This window comes from Brachyhypopomus gauderio, chromosome 11, assembly GCF_052324685.1.
Source record: "Brachyhypopomus gauderio isolate BG-103 chromosome 11, BGAUD_0.2, whole genome shotgun sequence".
Lineage (NCBI taxonomy): Eukaryota > Metazoa > Chordata > Actinopteri > Gymnotiformes > Hypopomidae > Brachyhypopomus > Brachyhypopomus gauderio.
Window position 1 is genome coordinate 23010121 of NC_135221.1, and position 21724 is coordinate 23031844.

General features: G+C 43.6%; 1 protein-coding gene across 3 annotated transcripts in view; it reads right to left on the reverse strand.

Annotated features, from left to right (window-relative positions):
• Positions 1–16591: 16591 nt before the first annotated feature.
• Positions 16592–21724, reverse strand: part of nlgn3a (neuroligin 3a) — a 165902-nt gene continuing 160769 nt past the window's right edge. For all 3 annotated transcript variants that reach the window (XM_077022788.1, XM_077022787.1, XM_077022786.1), the window contains one exon: positions 16592–20483. In XM_077022788.1, coding sequence (XP_076878903.1) covers positions 19616–20483 — 868 coding nt within the window. In that variant the 3' untranslated portion in view covers positions 16592–19615. The remainder of the gene's footprint in view (positions 20484–21724) is intronic.

Consider the following 21724-nt stretch of genomic DNA (forward strand, 5'->3'; position numbering starts at 1 on the left):
TGATCAAAATCAATGTCAAACTGGCCAAAACACTTTATTTCAGTGGGGGTTGAATAAATTTGATCACAACTGTAAACGTTAGTTAATTATTGTTAATGTGTTACTTCATGTGTTGTTCATGTTAACTAATGCATTACTTCATGTTAGTTAGTCAACACCAGTTAGTCTGCACTTCATAAAAACAAAGGTACATGTTTACTTAACGTTAGTTAATTATTGTTAATGTGTTACTTCTGTTGAGAAAATAAGTTTTTGCTTAGCAATAAAATTGATATTAAAATTAGATATATAATTATTAATTAGATAAATAATTGCTGCCTTAAACTATTAAAGTTTATACATAATCTTAGAAGGGCCTCACAAGGGGCCATATAGCAGATTGTTGTAACAGAGAACAGTTTGGTCTATAGCGAGTGAAGTGTCTGTAGAATATGTTCTATACTGATAAGCTCCACAGAAGGTCACTTGCACCAACTGCCTGTAATGACACCCTATTAGGTTGGGACACAGAGAACATGAAATAATGCAAAGTCATGCATGTACGTTCAGAACTCTAAGTATGACCATGCAAGAGTACTGAAGGGGTGGAGCAGTAGTACATAAACCTGCTTGTTACCAGTTTACTTCGGATATCTCTGATGTAAATGTTTAGAATGTGTGAGATCCCCAGAGATATCCCTGTTTTAATAAAGGCCTTTTTGGTATTGCTATAATTTTGGTATGTTGTTCCTGCTATCTCTTTCCCATCAAACGAACGCGCTGGGCTAAAGTGGTAGATAGAAGTTTAAAGCCCCAACACTTCATGTGTTGTTCATGTTAACTAATGCATTACTTCATGTTAGTCAACACCACTTACTCTGCACTTCATATAAACACAGCATTAACTAATGCACCTGTTACATGTTTAATTAACGTTAGTTAATTATTGTTAATGTGTTACTTCATATGTTGTTCATGTTAACTAATGCATTAGTTAACGTTAGTAAGTAAACACGTAATGTAAAGTGTTACTGACTCTTCAATGTGCAGCACTGGACTGCAAGACCTGTGATGAGTTGGGTGAATTAGTGGTGGCCAGGTGTTATTAGTTTGGGTATTGTGACCGCAGGAGTGTGTAACAATTTAGATCAGCAGGAGTGACGCAAATGCAGGAATTAGAATATTTATTATAAAGGCAATAACAAAACACTAAACCACTAAACAAAAGGCAGAACAACACTAAGCTAAACACAGAGGGGAAGATACAGACAAACGGGTAAGCAAGACAACTGGGAAACGATGATACGCACGAGAACATGCTAATCCATAAAGCCACGTAAACATTACTGGGAGAAACTTAACACTAAGGGAGTAACTACTAAAGGGGCAGCGGGCACAAACACCAAACCATGAATGACTAACTAAACGGATAACCAGGGAATAAACAACGGACAACCATCAATGACAGGGAAAACAACATACACAAAATACACTACTAATGATAACTAGAAACGTAACTAAAAACAAGAACAAGTAAGGATTGAGTCCTGCACCAGGTCGGGGACCCGCGGGTACGGGCAAATAGATGCTGAAACGGGTGGGTTTTACACATACCAAAATTTTACAGGTGGGTATGTGGGCGGGTAAGTTAAATACGGGTGGGTATGCAGGCGGGTAAGTTAAATACGGGTAGCACGAGAAGCACGTGAATAAGTGGTCATTTTAGTAGGCTTTTATTTGCTACGTAATGAACATAGTGATACCTTTTGCCTGATTAGCGCCTCCCGATCGTGGTCGCAAAGCTCAGGGGGAGCTTACTTATACCGTAGCTCCGTTGGCCAGAGCAGGCTGAACTTTACTCTTCACTCGTTCTGGGGTAATACCCAAACTTTGGTTCTTTTCCAGTGGAAACATGAGCAGAGGCTGGTTATAACGCAGTACCGGGCATTTATTGTAGCTTGCTTGGTGGTTACAAAGCTAAATCAGTGGCCATGCTAGAACAAGGAAAAATTATGAGAGAGAACTTAGCATGCTGCTCCAGCGCTGTGAGAGAGAGATTTTTCCTTCGCTGGATTTGTGATCCAAGAGCGCAAAACGCAGCTCAAACCTGGGACTATGGACGATATACTGTTCCTGCACAGTAACCTAGGATAGATTTGTGAACCTATGCGATTTTATTTAGTTGTTATACTGGCATTTGTTCCCTCTTGTTTTGCATTGTGTTATGGCACTGGTTGGCTACATAAATTTTCTTGCGTTTTACCAGTTGCTACTTTTAGCAACCTTAAATTTTAGTTTGTGTTGTAGTGACGTTTTTGTGGCGCATTGAAAAATAAAGTGCCCTATAGGAATACTTTCAATTTGTGTGATTTTTCACGGGCACGGGTGGGTAACGGGTAGAATATTAACGGGTCCGGGCGGGTACAGATTTAACTTTGAAATAGCCACAGGTTCATGGGCGGGTGGGTGCTGTACTCTGCGGATATGGGTGGGTACGGGTCTCAAAAAACGGACCAGTGCAGGACTCTGAGTTAGGATACCAAAATTCGAAGGCAAACAGGGAACCAATGGAGAACTCGCGTATAAACAATGACGACACAGGAGAGTAACACCAAGGGGATTATATACACAGAAAATGAGACGGTGAAACAAGACGCAGGTGGGGACAATGAGGGCAGGGGCGTGGCAGACAGAGGGAGAAACCATGGGAACAGGGAAACTAGGCGGGACCAGAGAGGAGGGAGGTGTCGGACGTGACGGAGTGGTTTGGTATGTGAGGGTATGCTGTGGACTGAGGTGGGTGTATGTGTGGGTGTGTCAGTCCGTAAGTGCGCCCTCTGGTGGCTTCCAGGCTTGCTCACCGTGACACATGTGGAATGATTTGGCTCAGGAATGTAACTAACCCTACTTATAAGTCTACTCATCTACAGCAAAGGAGAATAATAAACAATAATAAAGAATAAATATAGCCGCAAGCGGCGATTACGGGGTCCAAGCTGATGTTTGGCAAGATTTGGGCACCAACTGGCACACCTGGCATGATGGCATTCAAAGGTATATGAAGGGAATCTGTGAATGTTGAAAAAATAGAATCTATATGTCAGTTTGCCTAACTTACGGTGGCGTACTAGCCAACATGGGATTCGAACCGCCTTTGTCCACGTGCGTTGTGGCTGGGTGCACCTTGCTCTACCCATTGAGCTAATGGAGATGACCTGATTACAGGCTCAAATCTAGATCTTTTGAGGAAAATATTTACCTTTGATCAGCATGCATGTTCATGGAAAATTAAAATATTCACAGTACAGCCATTTGTGGACGGATTTGTGGATGGCTCAAACTTGGCAGATATCATCACAGTGGTCTTGTGAATGTGTCCGTCCATTTTCATTACAATCAGACATAATATGGCGGAGTTATTGAAATATGCACTTCATGTGTCATGACGGTACCATTGTGATGCATATGCAAAATTTTTAATTGTGAAAATCTTACAATTTGTTCTATAAGTTTTGCATGTCACATTCTGCTGAGTATTATAAGGTGTGATTTGAGGTGATGGAGTGAAAATCCTAGGACCAATATGAAAAGTGTAAATTAGATAAAGGTACAGATCCAGGGGTTCACAGGCAAAGGGTTTTACGGTAGACTGGGGTGTTGGTGCTGTCATCCTGTCACTGCTCGAGGTCACTCAAGTTTGTTGACGGTGCAGTGGATGGATGCCATTGTCTCAGGATGCCCCCAAGCCTGTGTTACCTTCTGGTTCTGCCTCTTTTTAGCTAGGCTGTAATAGTTTAACTTAATGCCGGAGTTGCTGCCACACTCCAGAAATGTTTATAATTTCACCTGTCCTGTATATGTCCCCATGCAGCGCTAATTTTCCCTGTTTCATTTCTCCACATGGCTGCCCGCCTGCTTGAGGAATAATGAGATGAGGAGACCAGCGATCCATCCTGGGCCAGCCACCTCCTGCCTAACCGGATGCCTACACCATGATGGACATTATTACATCTTTTTCCTTTTCTTTCTCTTCTTTCTGTATAAATTGTTGTTGTTGTCATGGTGACCGGTGTCGGCCAGAGGAGGATGGGTTCCCCCCCTGAGTCTTGGTTCCTCTCAAGGTTTCTTCCTCATGCAAAAAACTAGGGAGTTTTTCCTTGCCACTGTCGCCTGTGGCTTGCTCACTGGGGGCTAGGACCCGGCACTTGTAAAGCTACTTTGTGACAACAACTGTTGTAAAAAGCGCTATATAAATAAAATTTGATTGATTGATAAATATGTATTGGATAATACACAAAAATCCATACAGTTTTGCAAAACACTTGCAATTACAAAGTTGTTAGGGATTTTGCGTAGAGTCATATGAGATCATGATTGTCCTTCTACATGAAAGCATGTAGGTGTAATCTAGGAATTTCGAGTATAGCGCCACCTAGTGGTGCAATTCCCATCATACTTGAGCATGTCTTAGAGGGTGTGTAGATGAACATAATATGTGAGTTTCGTGTGATTTGGCATATGATAAGCTTGTGAAATGTACTCACTTATGTATTTACATGTAATTAAAAAGAAATCTAAGTTGTTTCTAACAGTTCTGGGATCAGAGCCATAAGCCCTGCAAAACAAAAATGGGATTATCATTTGGTTTTTACTTTGTTTCTGCTGTGTTCTTTATCATGAAAAAAAAACAGTATTGCATCTCTGAGACACCACACACTTCAATATTCCAGGTTTACAAAAATATAAAATAGCCTCCTCAGTTGCTAAATAAAAGTAACCAGGATTTTTATTTACAGCAATTTAGTAATGTAAATAAAAACAGTCATCAGTTAATTTTTTTTAGAAGGCCTCTTTTCCTCTGCATGCTGTTAAGGTCAGTCGACTAAACATCGACTTCTCAGTCCTTTAGTCCTTGACTAAACATCAATTCCTCAGCTATGAAACATCGTGTCATAGGAAACATCTGAACCACTCCTAATATCAAACACATTTGGAAGGTTTAACCTGATGACTATTTGCTGTGCCCACTTAAAATCAGCTCTGTACAGTTTTATAGCTGCTTTCATGATATTTGGTGATTGATTTTATTGTTGAAAGTAGCATAACATCTAATAATATTAAAGAATGCATTTATTGTTCCTTTTACAATGCCATAGTTGCATCTGGGTCATTACCTGAAGTAGGTAAGGTTAATGTGATTCACTTGCATCGTTGGCTCACCACACCACTGCTTTACTGCACTTTAGAGCATGTGCAGTTACCTCCTTAATGTGCACAATATAGTGCATACGATTACCGTATATCTCCTATTGCTGTGCATTTTAAGGGGAACAGGGCCATGTGAATGCAAAACTAGAGCTAATTATCTTTAAGAGGAGTGGGAGCCGATGGTGGACTCTAGAGTATTGACTGAGAAAAAGAGAGAGAGAGAGAGAGAGAGAGAGAGTATGTTCAGCATGGTTGTTAGATGTTTGTCTCACTTCTTGGGTTTCTTCAGGCCATCCATCACATAGACGGAATCATTACTGTTCCAGTCAGTGCAGCAGCTTGGCTCATTGTTCCTTAAGGAGCTCTGTATGACACTGCTGCACAGCCCAGTCCAACAGCTTTGTTATTGCTTCTTCATGTATAAAATGGCCACACACAATTAATGTGGAAACTCTAGATTTCTTATTGCTTGCTCTTGGATGCCTGTCACTAAACTGTCCATCCAGTCTTCATTACTTCATTGTTTCCTCAAGGTACAAGAGCCACATGACTTTATAGAAGGAGTTATATGAGATTTGAAAGCTGTAAACTGGCATGATAAACAACAACGGGTCAATTACCCAGGCCTTTCACAAGAACATGGCATACGTGAAGATATTTGTTGCCTAAACAAGTTCCAATGGCATAATTTGTAGAATTAAATATCATCATAGGAAGGACACAACATTTTAGAACTGAAACATGAAAGTGTCTCCTGCAACAATCTCAAATATAGAATATTAAAAGTATATAGAGTAACTTGTTTTATACTTTTATATATTTTATATATTTATACTGTAGGGGTGGCATGGCGATGTAGTGGTTAGGTTGATTGGTCACTCTATTTTGCCTGTAGGTGTGAGTGTGTGTGTGTGTGTGTGTGTGTGTGTGTGTGTGTTTGTGTTGGTGGACTATGTGGTGGACTGGCGATCTGTCCATGGTGTACCTGCCTTCACCTGATGATGCTGGGATTGGCTCCAGCCCCCTGTGGAGTCATGTCCCTCCTGTCAGTCATGTCTTCTGTATTTGTTCTGTGTTTGTCTTTTATTTTGAAATTCCTAGTTGTGTCTGACTTCACTCCCCTGCCTTGTTCTCCACCCCTCATTATTGCTTTCTGCTGTGTCTTGTTGAGTTCCTTGTTTGGTCAGTGTATTTAAGTCTTGTGTTTAGTCTCTTGTGTTGTCGGTTATTGTAAGTATCGCTTGCTTGTATGCCATTTGGAATCTTGGTCTTCTCTGTGTGTAAATTTAGCCGCTTTGTACTCCCTGTTCATTTGTATTCTCTAGTGATGGGCAAATGAAGCCTCATGAACACTAGGACTCCCAGCATTTTAATTCCAAACGTTTTCTACCTGGCCTCCACCAGGGGGCAGTTCTGGGGACATTTGCATCCCATTAAGGCCACCCTTTGTTATGTACATGCAGCCACTTATAGGTAGACAGGGAGTGGGTGATGGTGTGAACTATGTGGATTCATTGACTCAGATGGAGAAGAAAAAACCCTGGCGTCCCCTTGGGGAGACTGAGGGAGATTGTATGTGGGTGTATATATGTAGCAAACCGCTCCCATCCCCCGGAAAAAATTTGTTTCCTCTCCTAATTAACTGCAATAAAGAAAAAAAACTGAGATGACAGTACAGCTTTAGAAACGCAATAAACAATAACATCTGTACTAGATAACTTCTTAAGCAAAATAAGGTTCCAACAAAATAAGGTTCACAGCTCCGTGTTCCTCGGGAGTGGAATATGTAAACAACGCGCACGAGGGCATCAAAGGAATGAATCGAAACTAGCTAGCGGTGGTACGCTAATGACAGCTAGCGTCGCCACAGCGGGCGGAAATTATCATACAGTTAAGCCCGCCCACTAAGAGGGAATATGTGATTGGTCAATTTTGCTGTCATTTGAAACTGGTATTGCGCTGAATTATAACTGCCAGGCCCTCTGTAAACAAACAGCGGGCATCACAGTCCTGATAGGGGGAGACACAGGCTCACAGGCTTCCACTTAACCCCTCACCTTCCAACACAGATTGAATAGACACGGGTGAATAATTTGTTTGCTTATATTTCTGTAATTGTTTTTACTGTAAGTAAAAATCGGATAAACTATATTATATATATTTATATTTAAAGAATATTTTTAGGCCCTCTGAGAGGGCGTAGAGGGCCCTGACGGTTCCTCACTGGGTACTCATAGGCGTTACCTCTTAGGTGCTCATAGGCAGTGTTGCGAATAACACCGTTAAAAATAACGGCATTAGGTAACGGCGTCATTTTGTCAGTAACGGGATAATATAATTAAATTAATTAATATAATTAAAATTAATTAATATTTCCATATTATATTAATATTCCAAATTCTCATATTAATATTAATGAATATTAATTAAATTAATTAATACAATTAAAATTAAAAATTATTAATATTCCCGTTGAAGAAGTAGATCCCCCCTTAAGAATAAATTCAGTGAGTGGACAACCCATAGGCACTGGTGTGGTAAATCTACGCACCAAGCCTTTACTCCTCCGTGTCGGGTTGCTTCACTCAGAGATGAGGCAATTCTATCTGGTCTCTGCCCCTCGTGATTCAGTGATCCTCGGTTTTCCCTGGCTGAGAGAGCACGACCCGGTCATCTCCTGGCAGAAACGGGAATTAGTAGCATGGAGACCGCACTGCCTACAGAATTGTGTGCACTTACCCCTTCGCTCCTCGACAGTCGAGAGCCCTGATACGCCTCTCTCTGATGCGGTCTCTGAGCAGTATAGAGAATTCACAGACGTGTTCAATAAGGAGTGTGCTAGTGTGCTCCCTCCCCACAGAGCCTGTGACTGTGCTATCAACCTCCTTCCCGGGGTGACTTTACCCAAGAGAACGAAGCTTTACCCACTATCCCGTCCAGAAGATGCCGCCATGGAAGCGTATGTCAGTGAGGCTCTCCAGAAGGGGTTCATTCACCCGTCGACGTCTCCCGTCACGGCGGGTTTTTTCTTCGTAGAGAAGAAGGATGGGGGGGGGTTACGTCCTTGCATAGATTACCGGGCACCCAATTGATAAATACGTGTTCGTGTACATAGATGACATTTTGATTTATTCCCCCTCTGTCTAGGAACATATACAACACGTTTCTTCGGTCTTACAGCGTCTACGGGAGAATGGCTTATACGTGAAAGCGGAGAAATGCGAGTTTCATGCACCTGCCGTCTCCTTCCTCGGCTGTACCCTCTAACCAGGGCGCATCAGCATGGACGACAACAAGGTGGAAGCCGTCGCTAACTGGCCAGTGCCCTGCTCCGTCAAGGATCTCCAGCGCTTGAAGTTTCGCCAACTTCTGTCGTCGATTCATCAGGGGTTTCGGTTCGGTGGCGGCCCCCCTTACTGACCTCCTGAGAGGGGGGAAAAAGCGCCACTTCACGTGGACGCCTATAGCGGATCGAGCATTCAACAGGCTGAAAACCGTGTTCACCAGCGCTCCCATACTACATCTTCCGGACCCCACGTTACCTTTCGTAGTCGAAGTCGATGCATCCGACGTAGGTGTGGGGGCTGTTCTGTCGCAGAGACAAGGTAATCCGCCCAAACTGTTCCCGTGTGCCTATCTCTCCAAGAAGCTGAAACCGGCCGAGGTGAATTACGACGTAGGTGACCGCGAACTCTTGGCCATGAAACTGGCTCTTGAATACTGGCGGAACAGGCTAGAGGGAGCGGAGCACCCCTTCCAGGTATACATGGATCACAAAAACTTAGAGTACATCAAATCCGCTCGGCGACTCAATCCCCGACAAGCTAGATGGGCACTGTTCTTCTCCCGCTTCAGGTTTACGGTGCAATACCGACCAGGGTCCAAGAATACCAAGGCTGACGCATTATCTCGGATTCATGAAAAGACGCTGAGTAGCAAAACACCTGACAAACTCAAACCTCGATACATTGGGCCGTTCAAGATCCTTCACAGAGTAAACGCAATCTCATATAAGCTACTACTACCCCCACAATACCGCATCCATCCTGTCTTCCACGTTTCCCTCCTAAAGCCTGTTCATTACTGCCCCATGTCAGTAGCCCTGGTACAGGACCGCCCCCCCGAGCCCCTGGACATTGACGGTCAACCTACTTACATTGTGTGGGAATTGCTGGAATGTCGGCGTGGGGGTCTCCAGTATCTTGTCGACTGGGAGGGCTATGGTCCCGAGGAGCGGGCCTGGGTGCCCGCACGCAATGTCCTCTGCCCGTCACTCATCGCCAATTTTCATGATGCACACCCACATTTCCCTGCCCCCCGGGGTCGTGGCCGGCCGCCTTCGAGGCGTGGAGCATCTAGAGACGCTCCGTTGTGGAGGGGTAATGTCAGAAATGGCCACTAACATAATCAGGTTCACCTGTTGTGCCACCACGCCCACAGTCCACGTATACTTAAACACTCAAACTACACTTCCTGGTTGCGAAGTATTGCCTCCATGTTGTTGCATACCGAGTGTTTATTCCTGTCTGTCTTCCTGTGCACCGAACTCTGCTTGTTCCCTAGACCACGTCTTCCGCCTGATCCCTGGATACTTCTCGGACTCTGCCCTCGCCTCTTGACCCCGGACCGTCCTGACCACCGCTACTCCGCTACAGCCCTACACCAGCAAAACATCATTGTGTTTTCTACGTGGCTCACTGTACAGAGTTGTATTAATAAAAATCGATCACTTCCGCATCAGGATCTCTCTGCGTGTTCCATATGTTACAATATATATTTATATATATATATATATATATATATATATATATATATATATATATATATATATATATATATATATTAGTGGTGGGCCGTTAACGGCGTTCGTTAATTTGATACTCTTATTGGGCGATTATCACCGTTAATCTATTCTTAAAGTTGGGTTGGGAACTGGGTCAAAATGGGTAAGAAAACTATGATGACTTTCAACTTGATAGTTTAGTTCGGTTGTATTCCTAACCAAATTGCACAGTAGGGGCGAGAACGAGTTTTCAAACCTGTGAATTACAAATCGTACGTGTGTTTACATGGATGCTGCCACGAAGTCGCCAGGTTTGCTTCATGGAAAATTCATTTTTAGGAACGTGAAGTGTTACCGGAGCGGAGCTCGGAGCGGTCGTTTTCTGCATGGTCCTAGTGCTAGATTTGTCGCTATTTAAATATTTCTTTTTAACCGTTAAAACTGCAGAGGACCAAAACCGGCTTTTGAAAAATTACGTCCGTGAAGTTAAATGTACTAAATGTTAGCTTACATTTCAAATATCATGTTTAGCTGAATAAACATGTTATCAACCCCTTTTAATGTACAGTATGTAGGCTTACAAATTCATGTTTAACTGAATAAACGAGTAGCCTACATTTTATTGAGTATGTTTTTTTCTTCAAGTATCAAAGTAGAACAGCTTCCTCAAGCAGTCATTGATGCATTTTGGAAACAGGAGATGAGCCCCTGGTCTAATGCACCCTCTGTATTAAGAAACCCTATCTCAAAAACTGACTTTTAGTCATTACTTGGGTAGCACGCATATGAGCCATTTTAATATAGATTAATCTAGATTAATTTCAAGATTTCAGTGAGATTAATCTAGATTAAATGCCCACCCCTAATATATAAATATACACTGCTCAAAAAAATAAAGGGAACACTTAAACAACACAATATAACTCCAAGTCAACCAACCTGTTCAGTTAGGAAGCAACACTGATTGTGAATCAATTTCACCTGCTGTTGTGCAAATGGAATAGACAACAGGTAGAAATGAGAGGCAATTAGCAAGACCCCCCCTATAAAGGAGTGGTTCTGCAAGTGGGGACCACAGACCACTTCTCAGTACCTATGCTTTCTGGCTGATGTTTTGGTCACTTTTGAATGTTGGTGGTCCTTTCACACTCGTGGTAGCATGAGACGGACTCTACAACCCACACAAGTGGCTCAGGTAGTGCAGCTCATCCAGGATGGCATATCAATGCGAGCTGTGGCAAGAAGGTTTGCTGTGTCTGTCAGCGTAGTGTCCAGAGGCTGAAGGCGCTACCAGGAGACAGGCCAGTACACCAGGAGACGTGGAGGAGGCCATAGGAGGGCAACAACCCAGCAGCAGGACCTCCGCCTTTGTGCAAGAAGGAACAGGAGGAGCACTGCCAGAGCCCTGCAAAATGACCTCCAGCAGGCCACAAATGTGCATGTGTCTGCACAAACGGTTAGAAACCGACTCCAACAACAACATCCTTCAGCATGGACCGGTTAGCCTGACTGCCATTAGGTACCGAGATGAGATCCTCAGACCCCTTGTGAGACCATATGCTGGTGCGGTTGGCCCTGGGTTCCTCCTAATGCAGGACAATGCTAGACCTCATGTGGCTGGAGTGTGTCAGCAGTTCCTGCAAGATGGAGGCATTGAAGCTATGGACTGGCCCACCCGTTCCCCAGACCTGAATCCGATTGAGCACATCTGGGACATCATGTCTCGCTCCATCCACCAACGTCACGTTGCACCACAGACTGTCCAGGAGTTGGCGGATGCTTTAGTCCAGGTCTGGGAGGAGATCCCTCAGGAGACCATCTGCCACCTCATCAGGAGCATGCCCAGCCGTTGTAGGGAGGTCATACAGGCACATGGAGGCCACACACAATACTGAGCCTCATTTTGACTTGTTTTAAGGACATTACATCAAAGTCTGTATCAGCCTGTAGATCAAAATCTGGATCAGCCTGTAGTGTGTTTTTCCACTTTAATTTTGTGTGTGGCTCCAAATCCAGGCCTCCATTGGTTAATAAATTTGATTTCCATTGATGATTTTTGTGTGATTTTGTTGTCAGCACATTCAACTTTGTACAGAACAAAGTATTCAATGAGAATATTTCATTCATTCAGATCTAGGATGTGTTATTTGAGTGTTCCCTTTACTTTTTTGAGCAGTGTATATATATATGTATATATATATTGTCACGTTACGGTCCCGACCCCTCCCTTTTGGGCGTGTGTACGTTGTCTACGTCTAGACGTCTGCGTCTGTGGATCTCCGTTGCGGTTACGTCTTGTGTTCATCCGTCTCACCTGTGGCTCGTCTCGTCATCACCAGGGACTAATGTGGTTTGTCTATTTAATGTGCGTTCGCGCAGTGTCCCGTGCTCGTCTTTGTCTGAGTCTCGCCACACTTTATGTTTAAGTGTTTCATGTGCACTTTCTGCGCCATCTGTGTAATTAAAAGTGACGTTTGTGTGTGATCGGCCTCGTCCTTCCCACGCCGCTCAGCGTCACATATATAATATATATATATAGTAATACAGTAATACAGACCATTTTATATTGTTTAAATTTGGTTACATTTGTTGATTTAAAGGTACTAAAAAGCTATTGCTTTCAAATATCAAAATGTTTCAAATCCATTAGGCTATAGTACAAAGTACAAAGCAAAACAACAACAATCTTTTTTCTGACTACATTTGCAATGCTGTGGTATAGCAATTTATATGATATAGATTTCTATGATTCAGATATTTAATATAAAAATAAAACTTCATGATGAATAGAAATTCATGACCCTCTGACAAAATGACTGGAATATGTTTGAATTACATGAATAAATGTCTATTTGTGGTGTGTTTGGTAGTTCAACCACTATCTTTGTGTATGTGCTAGACCACACCAGCAGGACTTTATTTTTAGATTTCCTTTTCTTTTTTGAGCATCTTATCTAGGCGACATAATTAGGGAATAGTTGGCCAGCCATTTCTTTCACTAGAAAAAAAAAAAAAACAAATGTAATAAATCTTGTATGAAATATAAAAGCAAACAAGTAACATAAAACATATGAGTTATTGCTTGTTTTGTCAAGTAATGAATTATCACCAGTGTATTAAAACAAACAAAAACAGCAATATATATATATATATAGTCTGTATACAGTATAGACATAAATGTATACTTAGAACATATCAGCTACAGCAGCTGCTAGGGTCATTCACTTTGGAAAGTGACGTGACTGTAATTCGAAATTGTGACGGGCAGGGTGAGCGAAAATAAATGGAAGCGATCACGCCAAGTCTCAGGGAAATAGGATGGTTTAATATGTAAAGTGCGCAAACCAAAACCCGTGAACTGATCCGAATTAAGGATATAATAACCAGCAGTCAACTGGTACAAAGACAAGACATATATAGACGAACAAACGACCCTCAGGTGAGACGGATCGCGGGCTCCGCCCACCTGAGGGACGAACACAACGCCACACCCACATGACAAGCTGCTGCTGTAGACGGGGGCGACCAGTAGGGGGCCGCCGTACCGTGACAGATCCCCCCTCCAAGCCGCACTCCCCTCCACCGGCTGTGCGGCCTACAGCAGCAGCACACAAAACAAAGGGGCAGGCAGGCAGGGACAAGGGACACACCCCCTGTAGTCCCGGAGCTGAAACACAAAACACAAACAGGTTAGCTCGCCTACCTGGGCGGGACCCTGGACCGACTGGGCCGTCAACAAGACAAAACCACGCCCCGGTCGGTCACAGGGCCCTCACGCCCTAACCGGCCTTAAGCCGCATAGCCCCACAGGTGCGAGGACGGCGGGCCACGGCTCCGTGTCCGTCCGGGGTGTATGTGTGCAGGTTACCTCCCTGGGGCGTGGCTAAGTCACCTCCTGGACCTACCTCCTCCCGGAGCTGGCCCCTGCCTTCTGCTAGGGGCCACCCCAGCCTCCTGGGGAGTCAGCCCCAGCCGGAGCCTGACTTTACAAGGTGGACTCCTCCACCAAACCCAGGAGCGCCAGAGACCGAGGCCCAGAGCACCCTTATCGCGGGCTGGGGAACAGCCCCCAAGGGCCTCCTGGTCACCCCGAGCAGGAGGGAGGATCTCCATCCTCAGCAGGAGCTCTTCGGACCAGAGCCCTATCGTCCCCAAACATCCGGGGGCCCCAGCCCTCTAGGGAGGGGCTCTTTCCGACCGGGCTCCGGTCACCCTACAACATAAGGGGGCTCCTGCCAGCTGGAGACCCCCACAAGGTCCAGGACTGCCACGATCCACCGCCAGGGAGAAGCACCTGCACATAAAACACAAAAAGCACACACACACCCACACACACCAACACAAAACACATACGCGCACTTACCCTGACCATCTCGGCACCCCGCATCCGGGGGGAGGGGTCTCCATCTCAGCAGGAGGGGACACCAAACAACTCACCTGATGCATCAGGAGAGGGGCCCCTACCGGCTCCGGAGAACACCCTCGACTCCCTGGTCAGGGCCTCCCTTAGGAGCGACGCCCTCCGTGCCACTCCCCGTGGCACGGGACCATCACTGGTCCACCCCCACACACACACTCAAGGGGGAGGAGCATGTGTGGAATTACACACAACAGTTCACAAGCACGCTAGGACAAAAACACACAAAGACTAGACAAAAACACGGTGGAAAACGGCAAACGGACAGGACACACACATGCGCGCTCTACACAGACAGTGGTGACGCGCCGCTCAAGTTCGCAGTCGCTCCCCACATAAAACACTAGACACACGGGGGAGCGAGGCGACCGTGACGAGCGGCGACCGCGTCACACACAACACATTCAACAATTAACACACGCGAGCGCCGCACAACGTTCCATGCATCCGTTCACTGACACACACACACAAGCACACACAAGTGACCACACAACACAAAGAGCCCGACCGGGGACGGTTGCCCTGGTCACCGCCGTGCTGCACACACACACAACGTTTCAGCACGGCGGGGCTCTTCAACAACAAACAAAACACCACGCAGACAAACACTTACCACGAGACATGACCACGAACGAAGGAAAAAGCAAAGGAGACTGGCGGCTTCCGAAGGTGGCTGGTTATTCTGTGACGGGCAGGGTGAGCGAAAATAAATGGAAGCGATCACGCCAAGTCTCAGGGAAATAGGATGGTTTAATATGTAAAGTGCGCAAACCAAAACCCGTGAACTGATCCGAATTAAGGATATAATAACCAGCAGTCAACTGGTACAAAGACAAGACATATATAGACGAACAAACGACCCTCAGGTGAGACGGATCGCGGGCTCCGCCCACCTGAGGGACGAACACAACGCCACACCCACATGACAAGCTGCTGCTGTAGACGGGGGCGACCAGTAGGGGGCCGCCGTACCGTGACAGAAATACTTTAATTGTATAGTTGTACTGTATTTTTATACCAAATAATTGGGTAAAAACTATGTAGATTAGCAAGGCAGGATGAAATGCTTTTGTAAGATTGGTTTTGCAACAAAGGCATAGAAATAGTGGTTCGGCATTTTATAAGAGAGAGAGAGAGACAGTTTTGATGTAGATCTGAGCACACACCGATGCAACTGCCTGGATGACAATCGCACCCGTAAGCTTCCAGTTTCATCTCCTTAATTCTCTAGGGTGTCCCAGTGAGTCACAGCTCTCAGTGTGGGGATTAGATGCTTCATCGAATTTGCTGAAACCCTTCTCAATCAAACCTTTAGGCAAGCTGCGGTTGCCTGCAGTGGGCTGGCCCTGCCCTCTCCAGGATTTAAACCCTACACTCTCCAAACCACTGCTCTGAGAATATACTCTAGACAGATCCAGCTCATGTGACAGGGAGCTCTGAGCCATGACTCCATCTTTTTCCCTCCAAGATATGTGGTTTTATATGAAACTGAAGGTTATTTTTAATTCTGTGATTTTTACTTTAATATATAAGTAAATAACTAAATAAGAAATGTAAAAAATTATTTATGCTGACAAATCTAGTCAAATCTGCTGTTGCTGTGCAAACAATGTAATTAGCAGGGTTCATTCCAGAGGGAGTGTGCTATGCCTTCCCAGCAAATGACTTTGTGCCCCAAGAACACTTGCCTATCTTTTGCTCTTAGAATATGGAAACATTAGTTTGAATTTTGTTAACAGAATATTCTATAAAATTATAAAGTGTTCTGGAAAGATTGAAGATGAGCATTTTCTTAATAGCCATGGATTATTTTACCTAGTTATGAAAATGTTCCACAAACATTTTCAAAATTGTTCAGGCCAAATGTTATAAAGAGTTTTTCTTGTTATCAGAATGTTCAGAATGATAATTAAAATTCCATGTTCTAGAATGAATGTTTTATTAAACAAGCAAACAAACAAACAAAAAAAACATTAAGAAGATAATTGAAAAAAGAACACTACAAGCATAATGTAACAACAGCAAGTGTTTAGTTCTTACCTTTGTAGGAACCTTCAAATAATGTTAACTCTTTAAAGCTAGAAAATGAATAAATATAATCTTCATGTTTCTGCATGTTTTGAAAAGGAGAAACCAAACATATAATCTGATATAGAAGTATTTGATAAATTGATTTTTCTGCAACTCTTGAATGGGATCTTATTTATACTATACTATACTATAAATGGGAAAATTAAATTTTCTCCAGATAATTTGTCATTATAAGAGCATTGAAAACAAGATATCAATTTATCAAACCATTATAAAACAAGAAGTATAGAAAGATACAAAGAAAAATTATGAAATGTACCTTTAGACTTTAGACATTTCTGTTTGGCAGGAGAAACCCCAGCTGTTCCTCCTCTTCCAAACTAAAATATTAAATTATCAGAAAGCAGTGGCCATGCAGAGTATTGATTTTAGAGAGATTTTGACCTCTGTGCTCTGACCAACTGCTGCCAGCTTAAAGACTCAAGTTATTTGAATTTGATGAAGCATCTAATCCCCCATATTGTGTGCTGTTATGGAGGAGGAGCCATATGGGAACTGGATTCTAATTGGCCCCTGACATGTTTTAGTCAGACAACATGCCTGCATGATGCCACATTTTGTGGTCTTTATTCAAAATTCCTGGTCAGCAGAAATCCCGCTGATCAGTGTAAAGCTGATTGCAGCAGGTACGGTAAATGTAGCTCTCTATTCAAATCCAGCTGCTGCTCAGTGGTGAACAGGCTGCCCATTTGAGAACTCGCTCTTCTTCTGTGGTTGTGTTCTACTACAAGCCCAAATTGCTTCTTCAGCTCCAAAACTCCAAAATCTGATGACCCATCACTTTTTTCCACAGGCTAATCAGGACAAATACAGCATTTGTTCACTATTAGGCATAAGCAGCAGGACTAACAGCCTAGTTGTGTTTAGTTTTAGCTACTTCAGAACTGTGCAGATGGGCTACATGTCCCAGTTGAAACACAAATGTAACAGGACTGTTCTCAGGAGTCCATGTCCTAACCCTGATTTATCAACTAACCATTAGCATGAATATCCTAATCATCCTGCTGAACCCAAGGAGTAGGAGACAGTGTATTCAAGAACTACTGTGGTTTAGAAAAGTAAGGTGATGATTAAGGTCAATGAAGACCAGCGTTTACTGATTGAAAGCACTTTGGCTAGAGCCAAGTTTGGCCTTGTCAAGATAGAACATTTCACAGGCTTTATTCCATATATCCATGGAGGATTAGCAACGTGTTCAAAATTAGCTGAACTGCTCACCCAAAATAAGTCTGCCTTCCATCAAAACATTTTACCTCTGAACAATTAAATTCCTTGCTTGTTCTCATCTAATATTGGCAAGAATGTCAGCCTGACATTTTATGAGGTAGGGAGAAGAGTAGGCCTACATGATGCCATAAACAGCATACTTGGAACAATTTGAACCCTTAAAAAACCCCTTTGAATCTTAAAAATTCCTAGCAGAATCAATGAGAGGGAGCTTGCATGATAAATAATGTATTTTTGCAACATGTCTTCTCCAGTTTTATGGTTTAATTTGGCACATGGCACAATCAGCATGTATACATCTGGTGTACATAAATAAATATTAAATATATTTATACATAAATATACATATAGAGCTATTAAAAAGACACTTGGTGTGGCCTTAGATTATGATGTTGAGAATTAGACTGGCACAAACACTAATCATTTTGCCTTCTGGATATTGGTGCTTTCAATCTAATAGGAATGGTCATTTACACTTTCAGATCAATGGGAGCATAATCTTCATAAAAGCCCTATACATATATGTATGTATGCTCATATTTATATATATATTTAAAGAAACACAGGTCTACACTGAAGTAAGGAAATTCAGTGTAAACAGGCCACCATCTCCTTCTGGGAGGAACAAAGTCAATGGAATCATGTCAGTTAGTTCAGTTGAATCTTTAGCTATTTTTTTCTTTTACATGTAAAATAATAATAGATTTATTTTTGTAATTCATAAGCAAAATTAGACATATATAATTTTTTAAAACAACAAAAGGTGCTATTTTGCAAAGACAGATGGCCAGAGATGCAGCCGCAACACTACTTGTGATAAACAAAATGAATGACATGGTAAAGTCTTCCTTTCCCCCACCTGCCATACAAATGCTCAACAAAACAGGCAAAACATTCAAACTTACATTTTTTCTTTCTCTCTTTGCCACACACACACACACACACACACACACACACACACACACACACACACACACACACACACACGTCCATTTTCAAGCATTTTCAATAGTCACATACATTTTCACTAATATGCACACACAACCACCCACTTACTTACACACTGCACACATTCTAAACACTCATTCTAAACACAGCCACCCTCAACACATGTGCCCAAATACACATTCACTCACATACTGAGAAATGTGTTGAGTGTGCAGTTCATGAGGATCAGATCCAGTAGCTGATAGTTACTTTGTGTTGAAAAAGATGCACTTTTCTTTTAGCAAAACAATCACAGTAAAATTTATATGTCCAGTCCTGTCTGGCACAGTCTGTATCAGACAATAATCTTCACTGGAAATAAGGGGAAAATGGTAAAACCAAGTATGAAGATAAGCAACTAAAAGCAAGTTGGCTATGCGTTTTCTATAGATGTTTCTCCAGAATCCAGTTTCTTATGCCAAATTTACTCTACACACACTCATTTCAGTCAAAGATAAAAACAAGAACAACAAGAATCAAGCTCTCAGTAAGGCATTGAAAAGAAAAAAGCAACATATTTTATGCAGGTGTCATCTCAGAGGCCATTGTTTTGAATACTTTCCCACAAGAGACTGAAAAGCGAAATAAAAAGCACTTTTCTGCATTTTTGTTCAAGAAATTATTATTATCATTATTCAAGAAAAAAGTGTTGATATCTCCCAGTCTTCTTAAAAATGCATCCCCCCATTTTTAAAATGATTATTAGAAAAAAATACTGCTTGAAACACTCATCTCAGGGAAGATGGAGTAATTAACGTTTCGGCAGGTCTGTATCCACCAGATGTCCAGAGAGTACGTCCAGGACTCACTGCAACAAAATTCTCTTTAAAACATTTCATTACTGTTTCCTATGCAATCCACTGCGATATTCTTAGAAAACCAAAAGCTGTCCTGCACCTGCACGCCCCACTGCCTCCTTAAAGCTATACACGGGTGGTGGAGTGCGAGTGGGGCAGGCCGGTGGAGTTGAAGCCGGCAGTGAAGGTGTTGTAGGGGTGCAGGTTGGGCATGCCCACCAGTGAGTTTGGGATCATGGTGATGGTGTTTGGTGTCATGAGTGGGATGTCGTCAGGCGAGCGGCGCAGTGTCAGCGCGTAGTCGGGTAGCGAGGCCAGACGCAAGGCCTCCCCTCCCTCACAGTCGCGTCGTGCCTGATTCACCTGCAGTGACACTATCTCCTCCTCGGCAGGTGCGTGCCTGCTCAAGTCGTTGGCAGCACCGGCCCCTGTGGCCCCAGGAGCGTGTGGCGGGGGGCTGGCCTGCGGTCTCTGCTCCTGCCGCCTCTTGTCCTTCCGGTAGTAGAGGGCGGCGAAGGCCAGCACATTGAGGAAAAGTAGCGAGGCACCCACAGCGATGGTGACGCTCAGCTCCGTGGAGTAGTCGCGCGGGTTTTCCACGACAAGCGGGCCAGGCTCCTCCTCACCATTCCAGGGCTCCTTGCCGCCCTCACTGTTGTAGGCGGGCGACATGGGTGGGCGCTTGGTGTTGAATGGCCACACCTTGCCACCGGGCCGCTTGGTGGACAGCGAGTTCTGAGTGGTCTCGGGCGGTGGCACTTTGGTGGTGGTGGACGTGTAGTGGAACATGCCGTTTAGGTTGTACAGGTGTGGCACCAGGTGCTTCCAGAAAGCCACCTTGGTAGCGCGGTAGTGGTCGCGCACACGGGGCTTCAGACCAATGTGCAGGTACAGCTGGTCCTGGGGGTTGTACTTGGACCAGGCCACCTCCTCAAAGCGGTTGGCTTTCGTGTGGATGAACTTAGTGTCCTGGGGCACTGGCTTGTTGGGATCCCTGCAGGCACACACACACACACACACACACACACACACACACACAAATCTACTTTATATTTCCATTCACTGCATGGGTACTATATGTGCATTTATATAAGTCTCCGACATTAATTTTGTTTTACCACTGCAATACTACTGAACATTACTGCTTTCAACTCAACAAGGAAGTTTGTCTCTTCTCCTAACACATTTTAGTTTGACCCTTTTTTGAGCTCTTGTACTGCTTTCCTAATCAACTGTTTATGTGAACAGAAGCATGAATTACCACAAGGAACAGTCCTGAAAATAATATCACCATCTACAGCATAATGGCACTGATCCAACAAACCAGCCTCCTTAAAAGTGCTGTTGTCCTTCATGTGGTGGAGATCATTCCACGCCTGGTGCATGAACACTGTTAATGTGGACTATCATTTCCTGTCTCTACTGTGTCACTGTAAGACACACATGATGTGCCAGTGAACTGCATCTGCAGTTTTTTATCTGGGTTTAAGGTCTGATGCATCTCCACTGCCTCCATGAAAAAAGACAAGCAGGGAGCAAGGGGAGACGCTTTTAGAGTAAGTACATCTGAATAAATGAGCTCAGATGCGCTTCAGGAAGCAACTTGCTTTTGATAAAACAACAGTGGTGTAGGCCTTCTGTAGTGTGCATGAGCAGTGGGTGTGCTGATAGAAAGTGGACCATATTAATCAAGACACTAAAGCATGGGATGGGGTGTGGGTGGTCAGTTGTGCCAGTGAGTGAAGGTAGGGGGGGGGCTTCAAACAGAAGAACTTGGTGGACACATTAACACCCTGTTGCCTCCAGGGGTCAGTGTTTCCCCATCTACATTAAATCCTGTACTGAGCTACAATGTGGCTTCCAATTTTCATTATATGGCACTATTGATATAGCAATTGTATTAAATTATGGCATTCCATCACAATCCCATGTCTCCTTGTGTCAGTAGCTGTTGCATCAGTGAAGTGTCAGTGTAGCTTTTACGTAATGATTACAAAGTGCCTCAGATCTTCACACTAAGACCTTATCCACACATTAGTGCTCACATTATGAGTTTAAGCAACATATTCTATAGGTAAGCCCCAGTAACCATACAATCAGCTTTGAAAGATGGCAAATCAGTGATGAAATGTGGCGTGGTGGCATGTTTCGCTGTAAACACCAGTCCATTCCCAAAAACACAAGGGCAAGACCCTAAAACACAGAGATGCTTCCCTTTCTAGTGCATTCCTTTCT